The sequence below is a fragment of the Nansenia antarctica genome (assembly GCF_963989245.1).
Source record: "Nansenia antarctica genome assembly, chromosome: 2".
NCBI lineage: Eukaryota > Metazoa > Chordata > Actinopteri > Argentiniformes > Microstomatidae > Nansenia > Nansenia antarctica.
In genome coordinates this window covers 56883030-56900547 of record NC_137675.1, presented here as the reverse complement: position 1 = coordinate 56900547, position 17518 = coordinate 56883030, and the positions used below count along the sequence as shown (strand labels likewise).

At 42.5% G+C, this 17518-nt stretch overlaps 1 protein-coding gene across 1 annotated transcript in view; it reads left to right on the top strand.

Annotated features, from left to right (window-relative positions):
- Positions 1–3702: 3702 nt before the first annotated feature.
- The window catches only part of LOC308151683 (shisa family member 6), a gene marked incomplete at both ends in the record, with an annotated part of 44721 nt that continues 30905 nt past the window's right edge, over positions 3703–17518 (top strand). Inside the window, 4 exons of the mRNA XM_080524596.1 lie at positions 3703–4247; positions 8902–9059; positions 13196–13300; positions 14089–14157. Of these exons, the coding sequence (XP_080380722.1) occupies positions 3703–4247; positions 8902–9059; positions 13196–13300; positions 14089–14157 (877 nt within the window). The remainder of the gene's footprint in view (positions 4248–8901; positions 9060–13195; positions 13301–14088; positions 14158–17518) is intronic.

The following is a 17518-nucleotide window of genomic DNA, read 5'->3' as shown; positions in this document are numbered from 1 at the left end:
TGGGGCTGATAAAGAGAAAGAAAGGCAAGACTGCTGAAGCTTTGCTCTCATTTTCCACAGGCTGGCTGGTCTTCTTTGCTCTGGCTCTCTCTGATAGCATGGTGTAGAAGGACAAACACAGTCCAGTAGCCATCACCATGACCCTCTCCCTGTCCCTGTCCCTGTCCCTGTCCCTGTCCCTGTCCCTCTCCCCCTCTCTCTCTCTCTCTCTCTCTCTCTCTCTCTCTCTCTCTCTCTCTCTCTCTCTCTCTCTCTCTCTGTCTCACTCTATCTCTCTCTTGCTCTCGCTCTTTCCATGTTCAACCACTCTCTCTCTCTCTCTCTCCATGTTCAACCTCTCTCTCTCTCTTTCTTTCTCTCCCGGTCTCCATGGTCAACCTTTCTCTCTCTCTCTCCATGTTTTCCACACCCCATGTGTGTTAGCGTCGCCTCAATAAATCCAAACGATCACTGACATTTCCCCAAGGACGTATTACAGTATGTTATGGCTCTGTACCATATGCCATAATATTCCAAGAAAAACTCCTTCAAAGTAATCACATAGATACCATGAATGTTGAAACATTCTGTTCTAGCTTCATTAAGGCATTTGAGATGAGTAAGCCACACAGAAACTTTGATAACATCAGCTTGGATAAGATCTACTCATTTCCCCAATCCTATCTGCTCTTGATGGGAGAGGGTTTGGGCCTGTCATACAGTGCAGATATGTCGGCACCCTAACATATGTTCTCATTAAGTTGAGAGTTCTAATAGGGTGTCTGAAGTAGTCCACTGACTTGCTTCTTCAACCCTGTCGGAAATGAATCTGTTCTTAGTAGAAGGTTTATTCTATAACCTGGAGGCTTGGAATGTGTTTATCTAATGATTTTGTGGATATACTGTATAATGCTCCTTCAGAGTAGCTAAAATGCTTTTTAAGAATTCACTTAGCTTTACTATTTCCTCTGTTGCTGTACATTATGTTCACAAATCCATTAGGCGAGGGAGCTGAATGTACTGTATCTTAAACTGATCAGAACTATAGTCAGAAGTGCAGAGTGGTTTCCTCTGCATCCGAACTGGGGCAAACATATTTGGTTGGTGCTCTGAGCTAAGACAAAACAAGACCCACATCAAATCGCTGATTAACAGGGCAAAATGTAGGCATGAATTAGATTTGGTACAGTTCTATATGGGACAGAATCTTTTATTTTATTTATTTTTTATGCTTAATTATTGTCACATCCTTAAAGCTAAGATAGCAAAAGTGGAACATGACATTGTTATGCTTTATGGTTTCCGAGTTGGTCTCAAAATGTTGATTATACCTTGTAGTTTTAAGAGGTCAAGAGAATAAAATTCAAATAATCCTCACTCCATTCATTATTTAATTCTTCTGAGGAAATATGGGTTCATTATTCCTGAGCCAATGTCGACCCAGTCGTTACCTGTCAATGCTTTTTTGCTGAGGCCAGCTTTCCACGCTCTAAGCTGTTAAACACTAATGGACAATCCTTCTTCCCTTTGTGCTTCACATGCCATCTTATGTGCCATTTTGACTGACAGGGAGACGGGGGGCTAATTTGCAAATGCTGTCGTCCATAGCATCCACTATGGAAATGCATTCATCAAACACATAGTGTCCTTTTCTTGTCTCCTTGTCATATTAGCTTCCCAACACTGTCAGAGGCACAGGGGAGCGTACAGTAGGAAAGTGATATCAAACGCCCTCCTGTCTTCAACACACAACCCAGGATGTGGACAAGGTCAAAAGATAAAGTGCTATACAACATTTTAAGATAAATTATCTCACCTTTCAAACCTTAACTATCAAACCAGTACAATATCTCACATATCAAAACAGTGGAAATGAGGAGAGGAGGGAAAACATGTAAACGGTGCATAATACATTTTTGAATGTAAATGGCAAATGGCAAAGAGATGACAATGTCTCCCAGGAACCTCCACTGAACTGGAGGCTTGGCGTCAATTATGTAGGACATTGTTCTGTTACAGTCTCCACTGCCTCATCCCAAATTACAAGGAGGTTGAACATGATGCAGTGGCTCTCATTGAAAATTAGGTTACTGCGGCTTATTAGGCCTCTTGCAAGTGTGTTTGCTGCAAGTAGTGCTGCATTTTCTTTCTTCGAATATTACAGTCACTTTGCCATTCTGTGATACCAGTTTTGTCTTTTTCTAAAAAACACATCCCAGACTAGCTATATCTCCTACTGTAGCCACTTTTCTGAACACAAAAGAAAATTCAAAATGCCATGAGTCGGCCTCTGTATCATATTGCATTCGCCTGTAGTGCATTTATATTTATAATTTAAAAATGTTAAAAAGAAGAAGATAAACGTGTTTTAACTAAATCGAAAATGTTCAACAGAGAAACACCAACAATTGCAACATACTATGTTACAGGACATAAGTGATTGCAGCATTGTTCAGTCAAGTCAGGATTTACACCGAAGAAGCGCTAATGCAGTTGTAGAACGGTCCAGATTATTGAGTGCAGCCTGTAGGCATGACCATGGAACTGCTGTCAGAGAGCGATTGGTAATTAACTGAGGTACCTGTATTGGTGACGTACATGGCTCATGTGCAGGGGGAATGAGCTATGGAGGCGGGCCGGAGTGGAGCGGGGTCTCGCGCCTTTCCGAGGTTCTCTGATTCAGCGGCAGTGCTCAGCGCGACACCCAGTTGCCGGACACATCAACTGGTAAGATATGTTCTGTTTCTTACTTCCGAATGATTTTTGGACTCTGTGCAGAAGTTTAGTCACATTATACTTATATCTATGCATAAAACTGAGGGAGTGTTAACTTTTTACATGATACGGAGGAAACCAATGAGTCCCTTATTTCGGTAGCCTATTCTATTTGATTTGTTAAGTCATAGTTTATCAGAAAAAATGTGTTGGATCCCATTGTCTGCGAAATAACGTTGTATGAACTTTTTAAAATACAAATCATGGCACACTCAAAACATTCCTCATGGTAGTGTGGTCGAAAATAGGAAGTCTCCGCTGTGTGCTGTCCAAGGTGCTGAAACAGTTTGAGCGTCTGTGCGGGGGAACGGTTATTAGCGTGGAGTCTTGTTTAAACCGTGTATGTTTCTTTAGTTTCTAGCTTTCATATGCAAGATATAATTCACAATTGTTGGTGCACAATGTTTTCTTTTTCTTTCTATGGCCTGTATTTGTATTTTTTGTTAGTTTTTTTCGACATGGGAAATTGACTGTATCTCTTTCTTCACATGTTCCCTCGATACAGGAAAAAAAGAGTTCAGCTGCACAAGAACTAGAGCTTATGATAAAGACAGATTTTCTAGGCTAAATGGCATTCTCGGAGAGAGCCGGCGGGGATTCCTCCGCCTGTTTCTCAAGCTGAATCCAGACGACACTTGCTCCACCCAAAAGTCCCCCGATGACCACAGAAGTCCATTTATTCGGAAGATGCCCATGTGTGACACGGTCGTCCGACTGCAATTGATTGGTGCAAGAAGCGCCCGTCCCTCAATCAGAGCATGACACTCTTAGCACTGGACAGTTGGAGAAGGGTATCGAAAATGAACTCCTGTGGACAGGCGCAAGACTTGCCAAGGAGCACGACTCGGTGAAGAAGCGGAGCATTCTGTTCGTGTGAGGACGAAAACATACAACTAAGAAAGTGGGGGGGCAAACGATCGCATCAGAAAAGACGTAGAACCTCAAATCATGGGGATACAACATCTTCTGCTTCTTTTGATTTACTTGGACCCGCTGAACGTACTGTGCGCGGCTCCGAACAAGAAGAGCAAAAACGCTCCTAAACGCAACCAGAAGATGAGGGAGGTGAACAGCACAGCCATGCCCACGGCGGTCCCACGGCGCATCACACAGGTCCAGGCGCCTTCGGTCGGCGCCCACGATACTTGCCTGGGCTACTACGACGTGAGCGGACAATTAGATAAAGAGTTCGTTTGCAACAACACTGACCACCGTTACTGTTGTGGAAGTTGTTTTCTGCGCTTTTGCTGTGCAGATAAAGGGAAACGCGTAGAGCAGAATACCTGCACGAATTATAACACACCAGATTGGATCAAAACACAGCCTCCGTCCCCTGCGCCAACAGGTGACACATACGATCCTGATTTGGATCAGACTAACACAACGGTCTACATCACCTGTGGCGTAATAGCTTTTATCATCATCCTCGGAGTTTCTGCTAAAGTTGCCTATGACAAAGCCACCAAGCCCCCTCAGGAAATGAATGTCCATAGGTAAGTCAAAGAAATAATAAAGTAAGACATTCACATTAGGGAACGTTTTGAGAGTTTCCTTTTATGTGTATTTGTGTGTGTGTGTGTGTGTGTGTGTGTGTGTGTGTGTGTGTGTGTGTGTGTGTGTGTGTGTGTGTGTGTGTGTGTGTGCGTGCGTGTGTGTGTGTGTGTGTGTGTGTGTGTGTGTGTGTGTATTCACTTAGTCACCACTCTCAGTGTAAAAAATCTGCCTCGGTTTCCATACACTGAGGAGGTGACATTTTAGCACAACATTTGTAAATAAATGCATCCCAGGTGTGTTGTTTATGAATGCAAAGTGATGATGGACAATCATACACAATTTCAATCTTCCATGTTGGAAAATGTTCCATGTTTAAAGCCACCTGCACTCCATTATGCATATGGATACAGTTCATTACAATTAACTCTCTTTCAAATCAAATCTCTCGTATGCAGCTACACAGCCCCCACCTGACCCACCATCCATTTGATGTAGCCTAATCTTTCATACTTAAGTATTACTCCAAGTATTGCTTCAGGTTCACAAGCAGCATACAGGAACGTCAGTGGTACGTCACTGACATAGAAAGGGTATCAGGGTTCACAGTTCAGGGTTGTACTGAACAAGCAATATTCTGTTTCTTCACTGCAAAGAACTGAGTGGACACATAGAATACTCTTACTCTTTTGTTATACATGTACTGTATCCGGTACAGCAAATTTCTGGTCTGGTGGTAGAAACACAAGCCAAAAGCATTAGCATAGCACTCTGTGTTACAATGACTTCCAGGCAATTATGTAGGTGTTTGAGAAGAAAACATTGCCAGAGGAATTATTCAAGATGCCTGGTGGAGAGGAAGCAAGGTGTGAAATTCTCCATGACATACAGGTGTATCCTTGACTATGCTGCATCAATTAAGCTCTTCCCACAGCTTGAACAGCCAATCATTCTGAATCATGGGACTGGCATTGCTAACCTCTTTAAGTGGAGGGTTTTTAATGGAGGCTTTGGTAATATGAAGGATTTCGAGCTGTGTCTGGATCCTCCCCCAAATCAGTCTTATTAATAGGTTCCCATAGTATTCTGTTTGAATCAATTTTCAAGAACAAATAAAACAGCTAATGAACACATCATTAATACCCATCATTGCTAGTTTATATAGCTATTGTGAACAATCAATTCACCATGAAGAGCCTTTCAACCAGACAGAGACCGTTTGGGTGCAGAAACCACATGTGGTTAGCTAATCATTGCTGTTGTTAATGATGGTATGGTGTCTATTGGCCTAGAGCTGAGGGGGATGTCTAGCTCTTTAGCCAAAGAGGTTGATTAAAGCCTGGATGAAGCTAACTGTGCCTTGTTGGAACTGGGTTTCATAACCTTGTTGCCTGCTGCTTCCAGAATGTCAAGATAGAATGCTTGATATCCACAATTACTGCTCAAACTGAATGGTACATTCTTTTGTCCCAATGCTTTAGAAAGCCTCTCCCATAGAATGTGGATGTGAGTGATCATCCAACAGTCTTTGGGCGATACTCACTGATTTATTAGATGGAACGCCCTAGCTTGAGGTTACATTCAAATCCGATGTGCGATGGATGTATGGGATAAGCTCCTATGACCAGATTTGCTTACTGCCATCCACTAATGGAAGGTTACACATAATCACACGTGCACAGGTACCTACGATGACAATATGTACAGGGAAGAGAGACATAATCAAGTTATGTTGGTGGTCACATCAATGGTAAACCTGTGACACTTGTGACACCTGAACCCGTGACAGAGTGTGTGCTCATGCATGCATGCCTGCGTTGTGCGTGCCTGCGTTGGTGTGCATGATATTGAAGGGGGATTTGCCTCAGATTATTACTGATTCTAATTGTATTAGAGAAGTTTACAATAGTGACATAATACTATAATAATAATAATAGTAATAATAATACATACATACATAATACCCATTAAACTACTATAGCACAATTAATATCCTCATTAATATGTCTAACACTGTGCTATTGTTGGAAGTCCATACTTGTAAGTCATTTAGCCTTGGTTTGAATATTGATACGTCCCAGTCATTTGAATTACCTAGGTATAGGACTGAGAATGAAGCTCAGAGAGACAATGGACTTTCACTCCTAAAGTGAAATCACTCTTAACATACGAAGCACCTGGATCTTGCAGGTAGACAGAGCTGTTTACAAAGTTACATTTACATGACATTTTTGGCATTTAGCAGATGCCTTTATCCAACGCGACTTACAACATGTAATACATTTTGTCTAAGTAAGTGAATCATCTATGCAAAAAGTAATCTCTGCTCTGCTCTGACAGGGGCCATTATATTATATTATACTAAATATATTATATATCATTATATGATTTTGAAAAGTGAACCAATACATTTTCTGTTGAAAAAGCTGACTATATTACAATTGTTGATTGACCCAATGCCATGACAACAGCAAACGACTTCCTTCACACCAAAGACTATAAAACCTCTCTGAGGCTGCAGCTTCTCCATCTCAACACTCAGAAGTGTGGAGACTGTGAGGTTTTATGGCCCCCTAATGCTCTCCTATCCTAGCCATGGGGCATACTTTAAAGTGGAGCTGCTTAATACCACCCCATCAGTATGAGCAGTGGCCACAGGAGTTTAGAGAGAAATGAGAGAGAGAGAGAGAGAGAGAGAGAGAGAGAGAGAGAGAGAGAGAGAGAGAGAGAGAGAGAGAGAGAGAGAGAGAGAGAGAGAGAGAGAGAGCAGGGGAGCGGAAACTCCATAGCCCATACTAAGACTATGTAACTGACTGAGAGTAGGGATGACTGAATGGGGAAACATTCCATAGTGGACGTTCCATTGCTTTTTCATGATGTTTATTTTCATTTGGCACAGTAGTGCCGTCTTAATGATCTCTGCTGGAAAAAAGACTTCGGTGGCTGACTTTAAACATTCATGCTGACAACCATATCCAGAAAGCCATAGTGGAACATGGGATTAGCTATAGTTGGTGAGGGTCTGCTCCTAAAAAAGTGGAGGAGTTTTTTTGTTAATGTATTTGGCCTCTCTCTTTCTGAGGTGCTTGAGACTTTTACCTCAGTGACGAGCGGTGGAATGTGAGGTGAATACTGAGATGTTGGCAGACCTTTGCGGTTTCTTCCGTGACCTTCACTGAGGCACAAGAAATGTCGGGTGAAAGCCAAAGCCCGGGATTTGAGTGGTCTGTATTGATCACTTTCTCGAAAGCAAACCTGGGTTGCAATTTAAACTGGATCTGTTGCAAGAGGAAGAAGAAAGCTTTCCTCTTTGGACTGGATAATTGAACACACCCGTCCTCAAAGGGAAGCTATTGTTTGGCCAATGAAAAACCTTGTTCAAAGAACATTTAAATGGGGTTTCCAGAACGGACTTGCTCCAGGTTTGATTGAACTTGTCACCGTTGAGCTTATAAGCCATTATATTGGACAAAGAAAACAGATTTAGAATGTGAAGGGAAATCAATGGAATCATTGTAAGTGAATGCCCTGGGCATTTAGTGTTCTGCCAGTAAGAAAGAGTATTGGATAACTGTGAGTTACTATATAGCTGCAGCGCTTCCAGTAGATCATCATAGTTCGGCATGACATTCATGCTTACAGTATATGAAACATAGCACCCCTTATCGTTCTGCTGAAGTGCCCTCTGCTGAAGTCTTGTAGAATTTATATATTTTTCTTGACGGCCTGTACATGCTACAACACATTACTGTTCAGCCATACTGTATCATTGGGCAGTAAATCATTTTGGTGGTCATAATAGACTTCGGAGGTAGGAGTCAACTTTGTTTCTTTTTTTTGGGTTTCATAGTTCTTCAACTTAGATTGTTTTAGAGGCAGAGGTAACTTTGACATGTCTTGAAGCTTCTTAAATCGAACTTTTCGGAAGCCCTTGTTGTTTCTCCACTGTGTTGAACTGGCTGTTCTAGCTGCCGCTATACAGTCAACTGGGGCGATACAAATCAGGTCGCTTCTCTCTGCGAAAAATATATGGTTAAAATGTGCTCATCCTGGAAGGGAAAGGCTATTAATATACATCTCCCAAAGCCACACAGAGGTATGGAAAGAAGTGGACTCTGTGGTTGCTTTAACAGGTTGACATTGACACAGTTAAGACGCCCTTTGTACTCATATAGGAACCAAGATGGCGAACATCCTAACCATTTCACATCAGCTTGAAGTCGAAAATGTGCATGTTAGGGGTTACCTAATAATAATAATAATAATAATAGTTTAGATTTATATAGCGCCTTTCTCAAACCCAAGGACGCTTACCTAGAGATCCATTTGAGCACATTGAGAGGTACAATTCGGAGAGTGCATTTGATGAATGGCTTTTGTTAATTTCTCGAAGCCTGGAGGCCCATCTGTACGCGATGTAGCTCAGTATGAAATGCTGGCTCATTTGCCACCTTGGGTGTAATTAGAATTTCCACTTTGCCTGGCTCTGGACCTCTACAAATAACATTGAAGTTGTTGTAACTCAATTAATTAGATAGACCTTCTGGGTATGGTGACAACAGTGTTTGTAGGTGACTGGAAAATGAAACATTCGTGGTAATTGGAAATGATTTAACAATTTGCATTTGTGTTTCTTTCTTTTTTTTCTTATTGCAGAGCCCTCGCGGACATTATGAGGCAACAAGGTCCCATTCCAATATCTCAGTATGAAAATGACAATGTTGAAGCGGTGGATGGCTCGCCTAAAGAAAACACTCCTGTCAGAACTTTGAAGAACCATTACACTCCAGTTCACACCAAGGCTTCAAACCACGGTGAGTGTACCTGTCCTGTGTCTACTCACCATATCAAAGAAAAGCCTTTTCTTCCTTCTTATTTTTTGGAAACCAGAATCTGAAGATGCTATTGACATGCATTAATTGCATGATAACATATCAGATCAAATGAGGTCTGACGTCCATGCTCTGTATGAAACCAATAGCCAAGATGATAGGGTTACTATGGCAACAGATACTATGTTAAATAGCATAGTTACATAGGCCTACTGGCCTTACAATCTAATAATCTCTCCAAAATATCTCTCCAAAATATAATCCAAAAACACTCCTAGAGAGGTATACTACATTTAAGATGGGCCTAGAGTAGCAGGTATTTAGAGTAGCAGGTATTTGCTAACCTTGTGCAACCTGAAAACAGTTGTATGCACTGTGTATTGTACCATACACTGTACTTTTATGACCAAATATTATTACTATGGAACAACGCCTACAGTATGCATGGTAGAACCTTTTTGCTGTCTTTGTCTGTCAAAAGGGCCTTTGACACACGCCCACTGAACAAGACGTGAGCTTAGAATTATAAGGATGTTTTGTGAGATGGAACCTTTGTATTTTATGAATTACTAACTCAAAAATGTCCAATTGTGACAAAAATGGAGATAGAACCATATAATTCTAACGTCACGAAGAGGTGCCATGATCCTACCTATAGCATTTTTCCAAGACTTCTCAAGAGAAGATACAGCATATAGCAATTTAGAGGAAGGGCCTCTGCTGAGTTCCCTTCTCCCTTATGCTGGAGTCCCATAAGCCTACTCAGCATCGGCAAAAAAATGTAGATGCAAATTAAGCAGGAGACGCAAGCTTTTGTCCAGAGATAATTCCGTCTTGCGAAGCTGTTCCTCCTACTTTTATCCGGTCTCCCGATCCCTGCTCCAGGGATCAGCTCGTTTGCTAAGTGCCCTACTATGGTGTCCCAGATTCAACTGCGTTATGTTTCACTCTCGTGTCAAAGTAGACTTTCCCCCTCATCAAGGGACTGTGTCAGAGGAGAGCGGTTACGTACTGCACCACGGGATGTGAGCCGCTTTACTCAGGCAGGTTCCGGGCTCAAAAGACACTTCTGCTGGTGTGTGCAGTTAATGTAATTGAAATGTAGCCATATCACTGTAAGGGCCAGCCATCATAGACACTATGTAAATGTGCATGTAAATGTAACACTAATGTTTGCCTACATTCCTGCACTTGACACAACTAGTTCTCATTGTGGAAATAATAACCACTTTGACTTGCTTTTCACAAATTGGGTTGCTTTATTATGAACCCCATATGGGTGCTAGAGCGATGGAACTGATAGGGTCTCCACTCTCATCCCTCTTTACAGCTCACAGACAGTTTGCTTCATTGATTAAATGGTGCTTCTGTGACCCTTAAGTGACCCGCAGAGAACTATGACGCTGAAGTGTTTTGCATGAAGACGTTGTGATGTGCTGAATTGTTCCCTAGTGGCAGATGTTTCTGTGTGGGTTCATGTCCTTCCTGTAATTGGTCTGCATGCATTGCGTCCTGTTTTCTGACGCTACTCAGCTTTCAAATGTCCAAATATACCACCTCATGTCTGGCACCAGCTGCACTATCCTAGGCCTGATTTATTTCCATAGTTATAAGAGGATGTTTTCATTGATGATGTTTGGCCTCTGCTTGACCTACAGTCATCCTGCTGAAGGATAATGAGTAGATTATTCACTAAACCACACTAAATGCCACCTCTTTTGAGATACTTTGAGGTTTAAGATTTTCTGAGAAAAATAGGAAGAATAGGATTGGTTTTCAATATAGGGCCAGTTTGCATCACATTAAACGTCCCAAAGTAACTACATTCAACCCTTAGGCACTGTCCTTGGAACAGACCAAGGTTATGGAACTGATAATAATCATCACAGCTTCTCCAACACTGGCACAGATGCAGTACTATGCTGTCGTATTTCCAATGTTGTATTATCTCTAAACCAGTAGACCTAATGGAGGCACACTTTCTAGCAGATTAACAGAGCTCAGGCCTGTCTAAAATTAAATGTAATGAAGACCAGGGGTAATGGTCCCAGGTGTTCTCTTTCATTATGATAATTTGAAATGTGGTTCGATCTCTGCCTCCACGGCCCAGAGGTCTGAATGACAGTATTGACTTTGAAGTGGCTCCTTCAAGATGAGGCCGTTTAACTATCTGCCAGACAATGCAGACTGGGACTAACAGAACGAGAAATAGAGAAAGGGAGAGAGAGTGAGAGAGAGAGAGAGAGAGAGCGCAAGAGAGAGAGAGAGAGAGAGAGAGAGAGAGAGAGAGAGAGAGAGAGAGAGAGCAGGGGAATGGTAACTCCATAGCCCTTACTAAGACTAAGACATATCATTTCTCCTCTTCCTTCAATTCAAGTCTTCACTGATGCACACTGCCCCTCTCTAAGTTACCTGCCTCTTCTTGCGCCACACATCTTGGTGGTTGATTGGCAGGACAAATGGAGGTTGTCAGAGCAGTGGCAGGTAGTTCTGCTCGCTCCATTGTGCACCTCTGCACTCTCCATTACAGGATCGGTTTCAGCCAGACAGAACAGCACCTGGGAAAGAAACTATGGTACCTGGTGATCTTTAACACTAAGGCAAGCCAGAACGATTATGTGGTGCTGCAAGGCAACCCAGGACACTACAATCCAGACAGTATGGAGAATAAAAAGGCAAATAATATGGTCTTGCACATATAAAAGGTGAAAAGGTGAAAAGGTCTGCATGTCGACAAGTTGCGCAAATGACTTGTTGTTTTACGTTTTATTTCATATTAGGAATGTTTACGTGTTAGGGTTAGGGAGCCCTCTCAATATAACACACAACAGTTTTAGAATCACTAAATACTTATAATTTGTGAATTGGATTCAGGCTACAGGCTACTGGGTTAATGATACATGGCTTGTAAACAAACTTATGTTTTAGGACGTGTTCAAAAGCAAGGACTGTGTGATCATCTAATTATTATGTGTAGTTATGTTTTTTTAGCAGGTTGATGTTCAATCAGCATGTTGTGATGTGCTAAACATGCAGTTAGATGTTCATAGCAATGTTCCCTCTTAGCTGCTAGCTAACTAACAATACGATGGTAGCAAACACAACTGTTTTGATTCAGAGCGAGTTTCTCCAGTATTTGGTTTGAAGTTTACCAACATTCAAATAAACATATCTTCTTCAACTATTTTCAGGAAGGATTTCAACAGATTTCAATGTATGACACATCATTTGAAAGCTTACAAAAAACACACAATTGCACATAATTAGCAGAAAACTGCAAAATGACCTTGCCCTACTTGGGGACCAGACCCTGTCACATGCATATTATACATAAGAAGGGTCAGAGAATTTTATTGCATAATGTTGGGAACAGAATTAATGCGATTTAAAACACAGTCGAGGGCGTTAGAGGCTATCATTGACCTTCAGGGTCAAGAGCCCAGTCCTTACAGAAATATCTCCTCCTAATTATGTTTTGAAATTTGACATAGCGTGGTGAAAGGCCAAGGCTTTTGACCTGAAAGGGCATCTCTGTTCAATTTGGGGAAAAGCATTAGTCTTCACTAGCTCCCTGGGCTTGCGGTCGTGGCTGTATGAGTGTGACCTTTGAGGTGTTCTGATGATCCTGAGTGTACATCTGACGGTATCAATTGTTAATGTGAGCCCTTTCTTGCCCTCAATGTCACCTCTCCTTTACAAGATGGAGCCAAAGAGGGAGTGAAATACACAGAGTCTCCTCAGTATCTGTCACGAGTAATGGGTGAACTGGACTCAGACACAATAAAAGCCAATCTCCTGTGAACACAGCTATTCATTAAATGGAAGAATGAGGCTAATGCAGGGTATAGTGCTGGCACTGCCTGGGTCGGTTTGTTTCACACTCGGATATTTGGACATAATTGTACATGACATGATTTTTGTTTCTGTGTGTGTGTGTGTGTGTGTGTGTGTGTGTGTGTGTGTGTGTTTGTGCGTGTGTGTGTGCGTGTGTGTGTGCGTGTGCGTGTTCGTGTGTGTGTGTGTGTGTGTGTGTGTGTGTGTGTGTGCCTGTGTGCGTGTGACCATGTGAGGAACATATAAATGGTCTGAGTCACATTGATTCTGCATTCCTCACACAGGGCACTATGGGAAGGAAAACTTCCGCAGCGGAGGCCAGCTCAGCCAAGATCAGCACAACTACATCTCGTCTGGGTTTGTGACACTAGGACGGGGGCACCTCAAAGGTATCGTCCACCAGCCATTGTTTGTCCATCTGTCTGTCTGTCTGATAACCCTGGGGTCATCTTTTGAAATGAAAAGGCAAATCTCCCTCTAATCTCATTCTCCTGCCTCGTCCTCCACACATTCCCTTATGCAAAAAGAGTCCAACTGTTTAAGTGGATCACAGGGAGGGAAACTTGGAGATATTACCAGTACTTCGTAAACTTCCTCACTTCCTCAAGCTGTCAGGCATCTTGGGAAATGAGCTTAAAGTAATTAGCTGAACAATAATTATATATCTCACAAGGCTAAATGAATGGAGAAAAAACCTCTGCGTGAGTATACGGCATTGTTCCATGTTGAATGCAAGTATGTTGTCCTTTATTGTTTCCTTATTTCGTTTCTCTCCCCTGACTCACGTTTAACAATGGCTCTAAACAATGGCCATGTGTGGCTCACATTATACACAGCGTCATCAGCCCTGCTTGCTGTTCTGTCACATCCTCGTCTTCTTTGTGCCAGATCACTGTGAACAGGACTGTGTATTTGAAATGAGGGAGAACAATGGAGTCAAATGAATTGACAGACAAGATGCACCACAAATGTTTTTTGCCAGCAGAATCCTCTCACATGCTGCAATAACGACAGTATACTGTTGTTTTAGATAGACATGCTTATAGACATGCATCTTTGGAAATAATTCATTGATTGAAAGTTATGTATGGAATGATATAGATAGATAACAGATCAATGTAATTGAGTTGGTATAAAGCTGAGTAGTGAATAAGTGGCTGTTCTTGTGTCTTTACAGCGCAGCACTCAGTAGACGAATTAGGACAGATGTCCTGGCACGGAGATGTGGACCTTCCTCTCTCCTACAGTACGTACCCTCACGGTCTGCCTCCTGCAGGAGAACGGCCACACACACCTGCTTTCTGCACTCGCCAGATAACACACCCCTCCCTCCCTATTTCACACTCCCAGACCGTAGTCCCATGGAGTAGGGTCAGCTGTTAATCTCACCAGCTCTTCAGGATTCTCAGTGCAAGGCCTCCTACTTCTATAATCCTGCAAGTTCAGCTTTCAATAAGTATGACTGATGATGGCTTTTTAAAAAAAAACGAAATACAGAAAGTAGAGAAACAAAAGCGAGAGGCCTTGAAAGCTGGTTTGGATGTCGGTGTTGGTCTGTTCTCTGAGTATGAAGCAGTCAAGGTTGATTTAGATGACTGAGTCAGACAGAGACAAGTGACAGACATTCACATGGGCGCTATCATCGATCAACAGTGTGGGTCTGACTGCAGAGATATAGTGTGATGCTGTGACTGTGTATGCAATCTTATACATGCTTAACACATCCTGTCCCTTTTAGGTGTCTGCACGGTAAGTGATATTCTACCAAGTGACATACACACTTCTGTTAAAAAGGAAATAACAGTACATTTCTGCTACAACAAACAAATCCTAGCAAATGTATCCAAAAAGTTGCCCTATTTCATCATATTTAGCAATTATCTTTGTTTAAGCAGTTCCGGTTCCGAATGTTGACTTGGTGCAACACGGGTCACCTGGGATTTGAACATGCTCACCTAATCCCTACTCTGTTAGGCCGATGCTGCAGCTGCCATATGCTAGTAACTGTCATTTCAAAGCAGATGGCTTGTCAACCTAAATCACATGTCACAGACTAACAACTGGTTGTCAACAGCACTCTGCTCCTGTCCCTCCTGTCAGGGCCACCTGATTGACAGACATGGAACGTACAGTGTCCCTAGATAACACATCTGAACCTTGTTACTATACAGTACACTATGCCACACATGCAGTTCAGTATCTCATCTGAATCCCTAATGCCTTTGTCGAATTTTGCATGTTCATAATTATATTCGGAATATGAATCTCTAATCTATTCTCTAAATGTGTATGAAGAATTAACAATTGAGCCAATGCTTCTACTATAAAGGGCAACACATGAGCGATTATTGACTGGTTTAACAACTGAAACACACCACTTGAAAAGACAAACAACTGCTGAGTACAATAGAAATGATCTCAGACTTTGTTGAACGAAATGTCTCCATGGGGGCGAAGCAGTGAAAAGAACTAACAGTACAAATAGTTGTACAGACTTGAACATGTGTCAAAGGGTAATAGGAAGCTACTGTAAACAAATTCCCAGGAGATGTTTACATTAATATTAATACATCAGTGACATTACACCATACTGTAGAATAACCTTATGCTCATAAGTCTAGACACAGACACTATTGGGCTGCATGCTAACGTCGTCAACCCATAAAATAGGTGTCTGGTAAAGTGGCTCTTGGAGACCTGGGCTAGAGGCTTATGATTGTGATTTATGCAGTATGATATCGGCGTGTGTTGGTTGAGAGACGGCCAGGAGTGCTGCTGTGGAAAGGTCTTGTCTGCCTATCTACCTCCTCCCGTGATGGATAGGGTGAGCAGACGAGGCCATTTACCGACTGCTGGATGCAACAGATTTATTTGACAGATGGCCAAGCAGATGCCACACAGTAAATGCTTCTGGAGAATCACTTTCATTCATCTGAATGACAAACATTGCATTGATCAGGACTTTTTTTTGTCGTTGGTTAAGATATACGTTATCTGCCGGCTGACTTACCTAGACTTGGAGGAATTGGAAGATTGGAGATAGTTAGGTTCTCTCTCGCTTGATTTGGAGGTCATGGCAAGGTTGTTTGGCAATTGCTAGAGAATTTCAATGTGACAGTAATATCTCTATCTGAGTATCCCTGATATTTGACTGATTTGATTTATTCAGCAAGCTATACCCATAAATCATAATTTGACAAGTTTTGTCCTGAAACCTTTTAGTTGGTGATGAGAATGCAAAGCTTCCCAGAGCTATAGTAGAAATTAAACACATCCTAATAATTTGTATCCTAACTGACTTGATGATGACATTGGAGCAGGTGCCAGTGGGCATAAACTAATGTGTGTCGAAAGTTTCACAAATATTGTTACAAATATAATTTCACGCCTTCATGTCCAAACCCTGAACCTCAAGCCTTTTTCTAGAGCGGGAGCCAAGTGTCTCTGAGGGTCAAACAAATTCTCCTTTGTGTGTTCGTTCGCTAGCTAACATCTCCCAGACATCTCATGAACAAACATTCCCCTTGTCCTACGGGTTTATCCGTCTTTCTCTTTCCCACCCTCTGCCTGTGGCATCCACTGATGTGCATCCTGGTTAATTACTTTTTCATGAGTCGCTCCCTGTTTTTGTCCTGAGGGGAATTGGTTTCTCCTCATCCCAATCCACTTAAGGTGACCTTGTCTCATAGGGACGCGCTGCGCTGGCGTTGCTGCAGCACTCCCGCCCCCCTGCTCTGTAATCCCTGGGGCTGCACCGCCACACATTTGGAGGGGAGTTAAAGTAAACCAAGCAGGTGTCACCTGCATGATTACCTCCATTATTTAGCCCTCTCTATGTCTCTCTATGTCTGAGGCCTAATGATACACATAGTACCTGCAGAGTGGTATTCCAGCAAGGCGGGATAGAGGGATATGGCTACAGTAAAGTGCCCCTGAACAAGGGTAAGAGGAATAGACGTACTTAAGGAGGGAGGCATGTGTATACCAGTAGCCTAAAGCAACAGTGAGGAGAAGCACTCAGAGGGTAGAAACACAATGCTGCAAGACCAGTGTGGAAGTACAAAGGGGTATATGGAGCCCAAGACAATGACGTCTTTGGCGCTCTGAGACCAGCCCGAAGCAGGCGCCTGAGATGGCCGCTGTCATCCACACCGGGCTGAGGGAGCGTTAAAAGCCTGACCCCTGTGGCCTGACCTCCCTCCCAGTAGTGTGAGCCTCCATCGCTCCCTCCTGAACACTTCTCTGTGCCCTCAATCTGTGTGATGGGGAGGCATGTTACCCCAGGCCAGATAAATCCTAATAGACAGAACTGAGCTCCAAGACAGACTGTAAGCCAAAAGGGTGGGCATTTTTAACCGGGGCATGGAATTCCGAGGCATGGAATTTGTTACCCCTCACGCGCCTTTGACTCGCGCATTTCTGTCATCCAGAAAGAGATTCTGAAGGCTTTGCTCATGGTGAAAGTGGAGGATAGAATATTCTCTTTATGGTCTGTCTTTTGAAAGGAGAGACAAACCTTTTTTTTCTACAGTAGGGTTATTACAGCAGTTCTCGTTAATCGAAACATTGTCTTGCACATTAGGGTGCATCTTGGAAATACCGGTAAC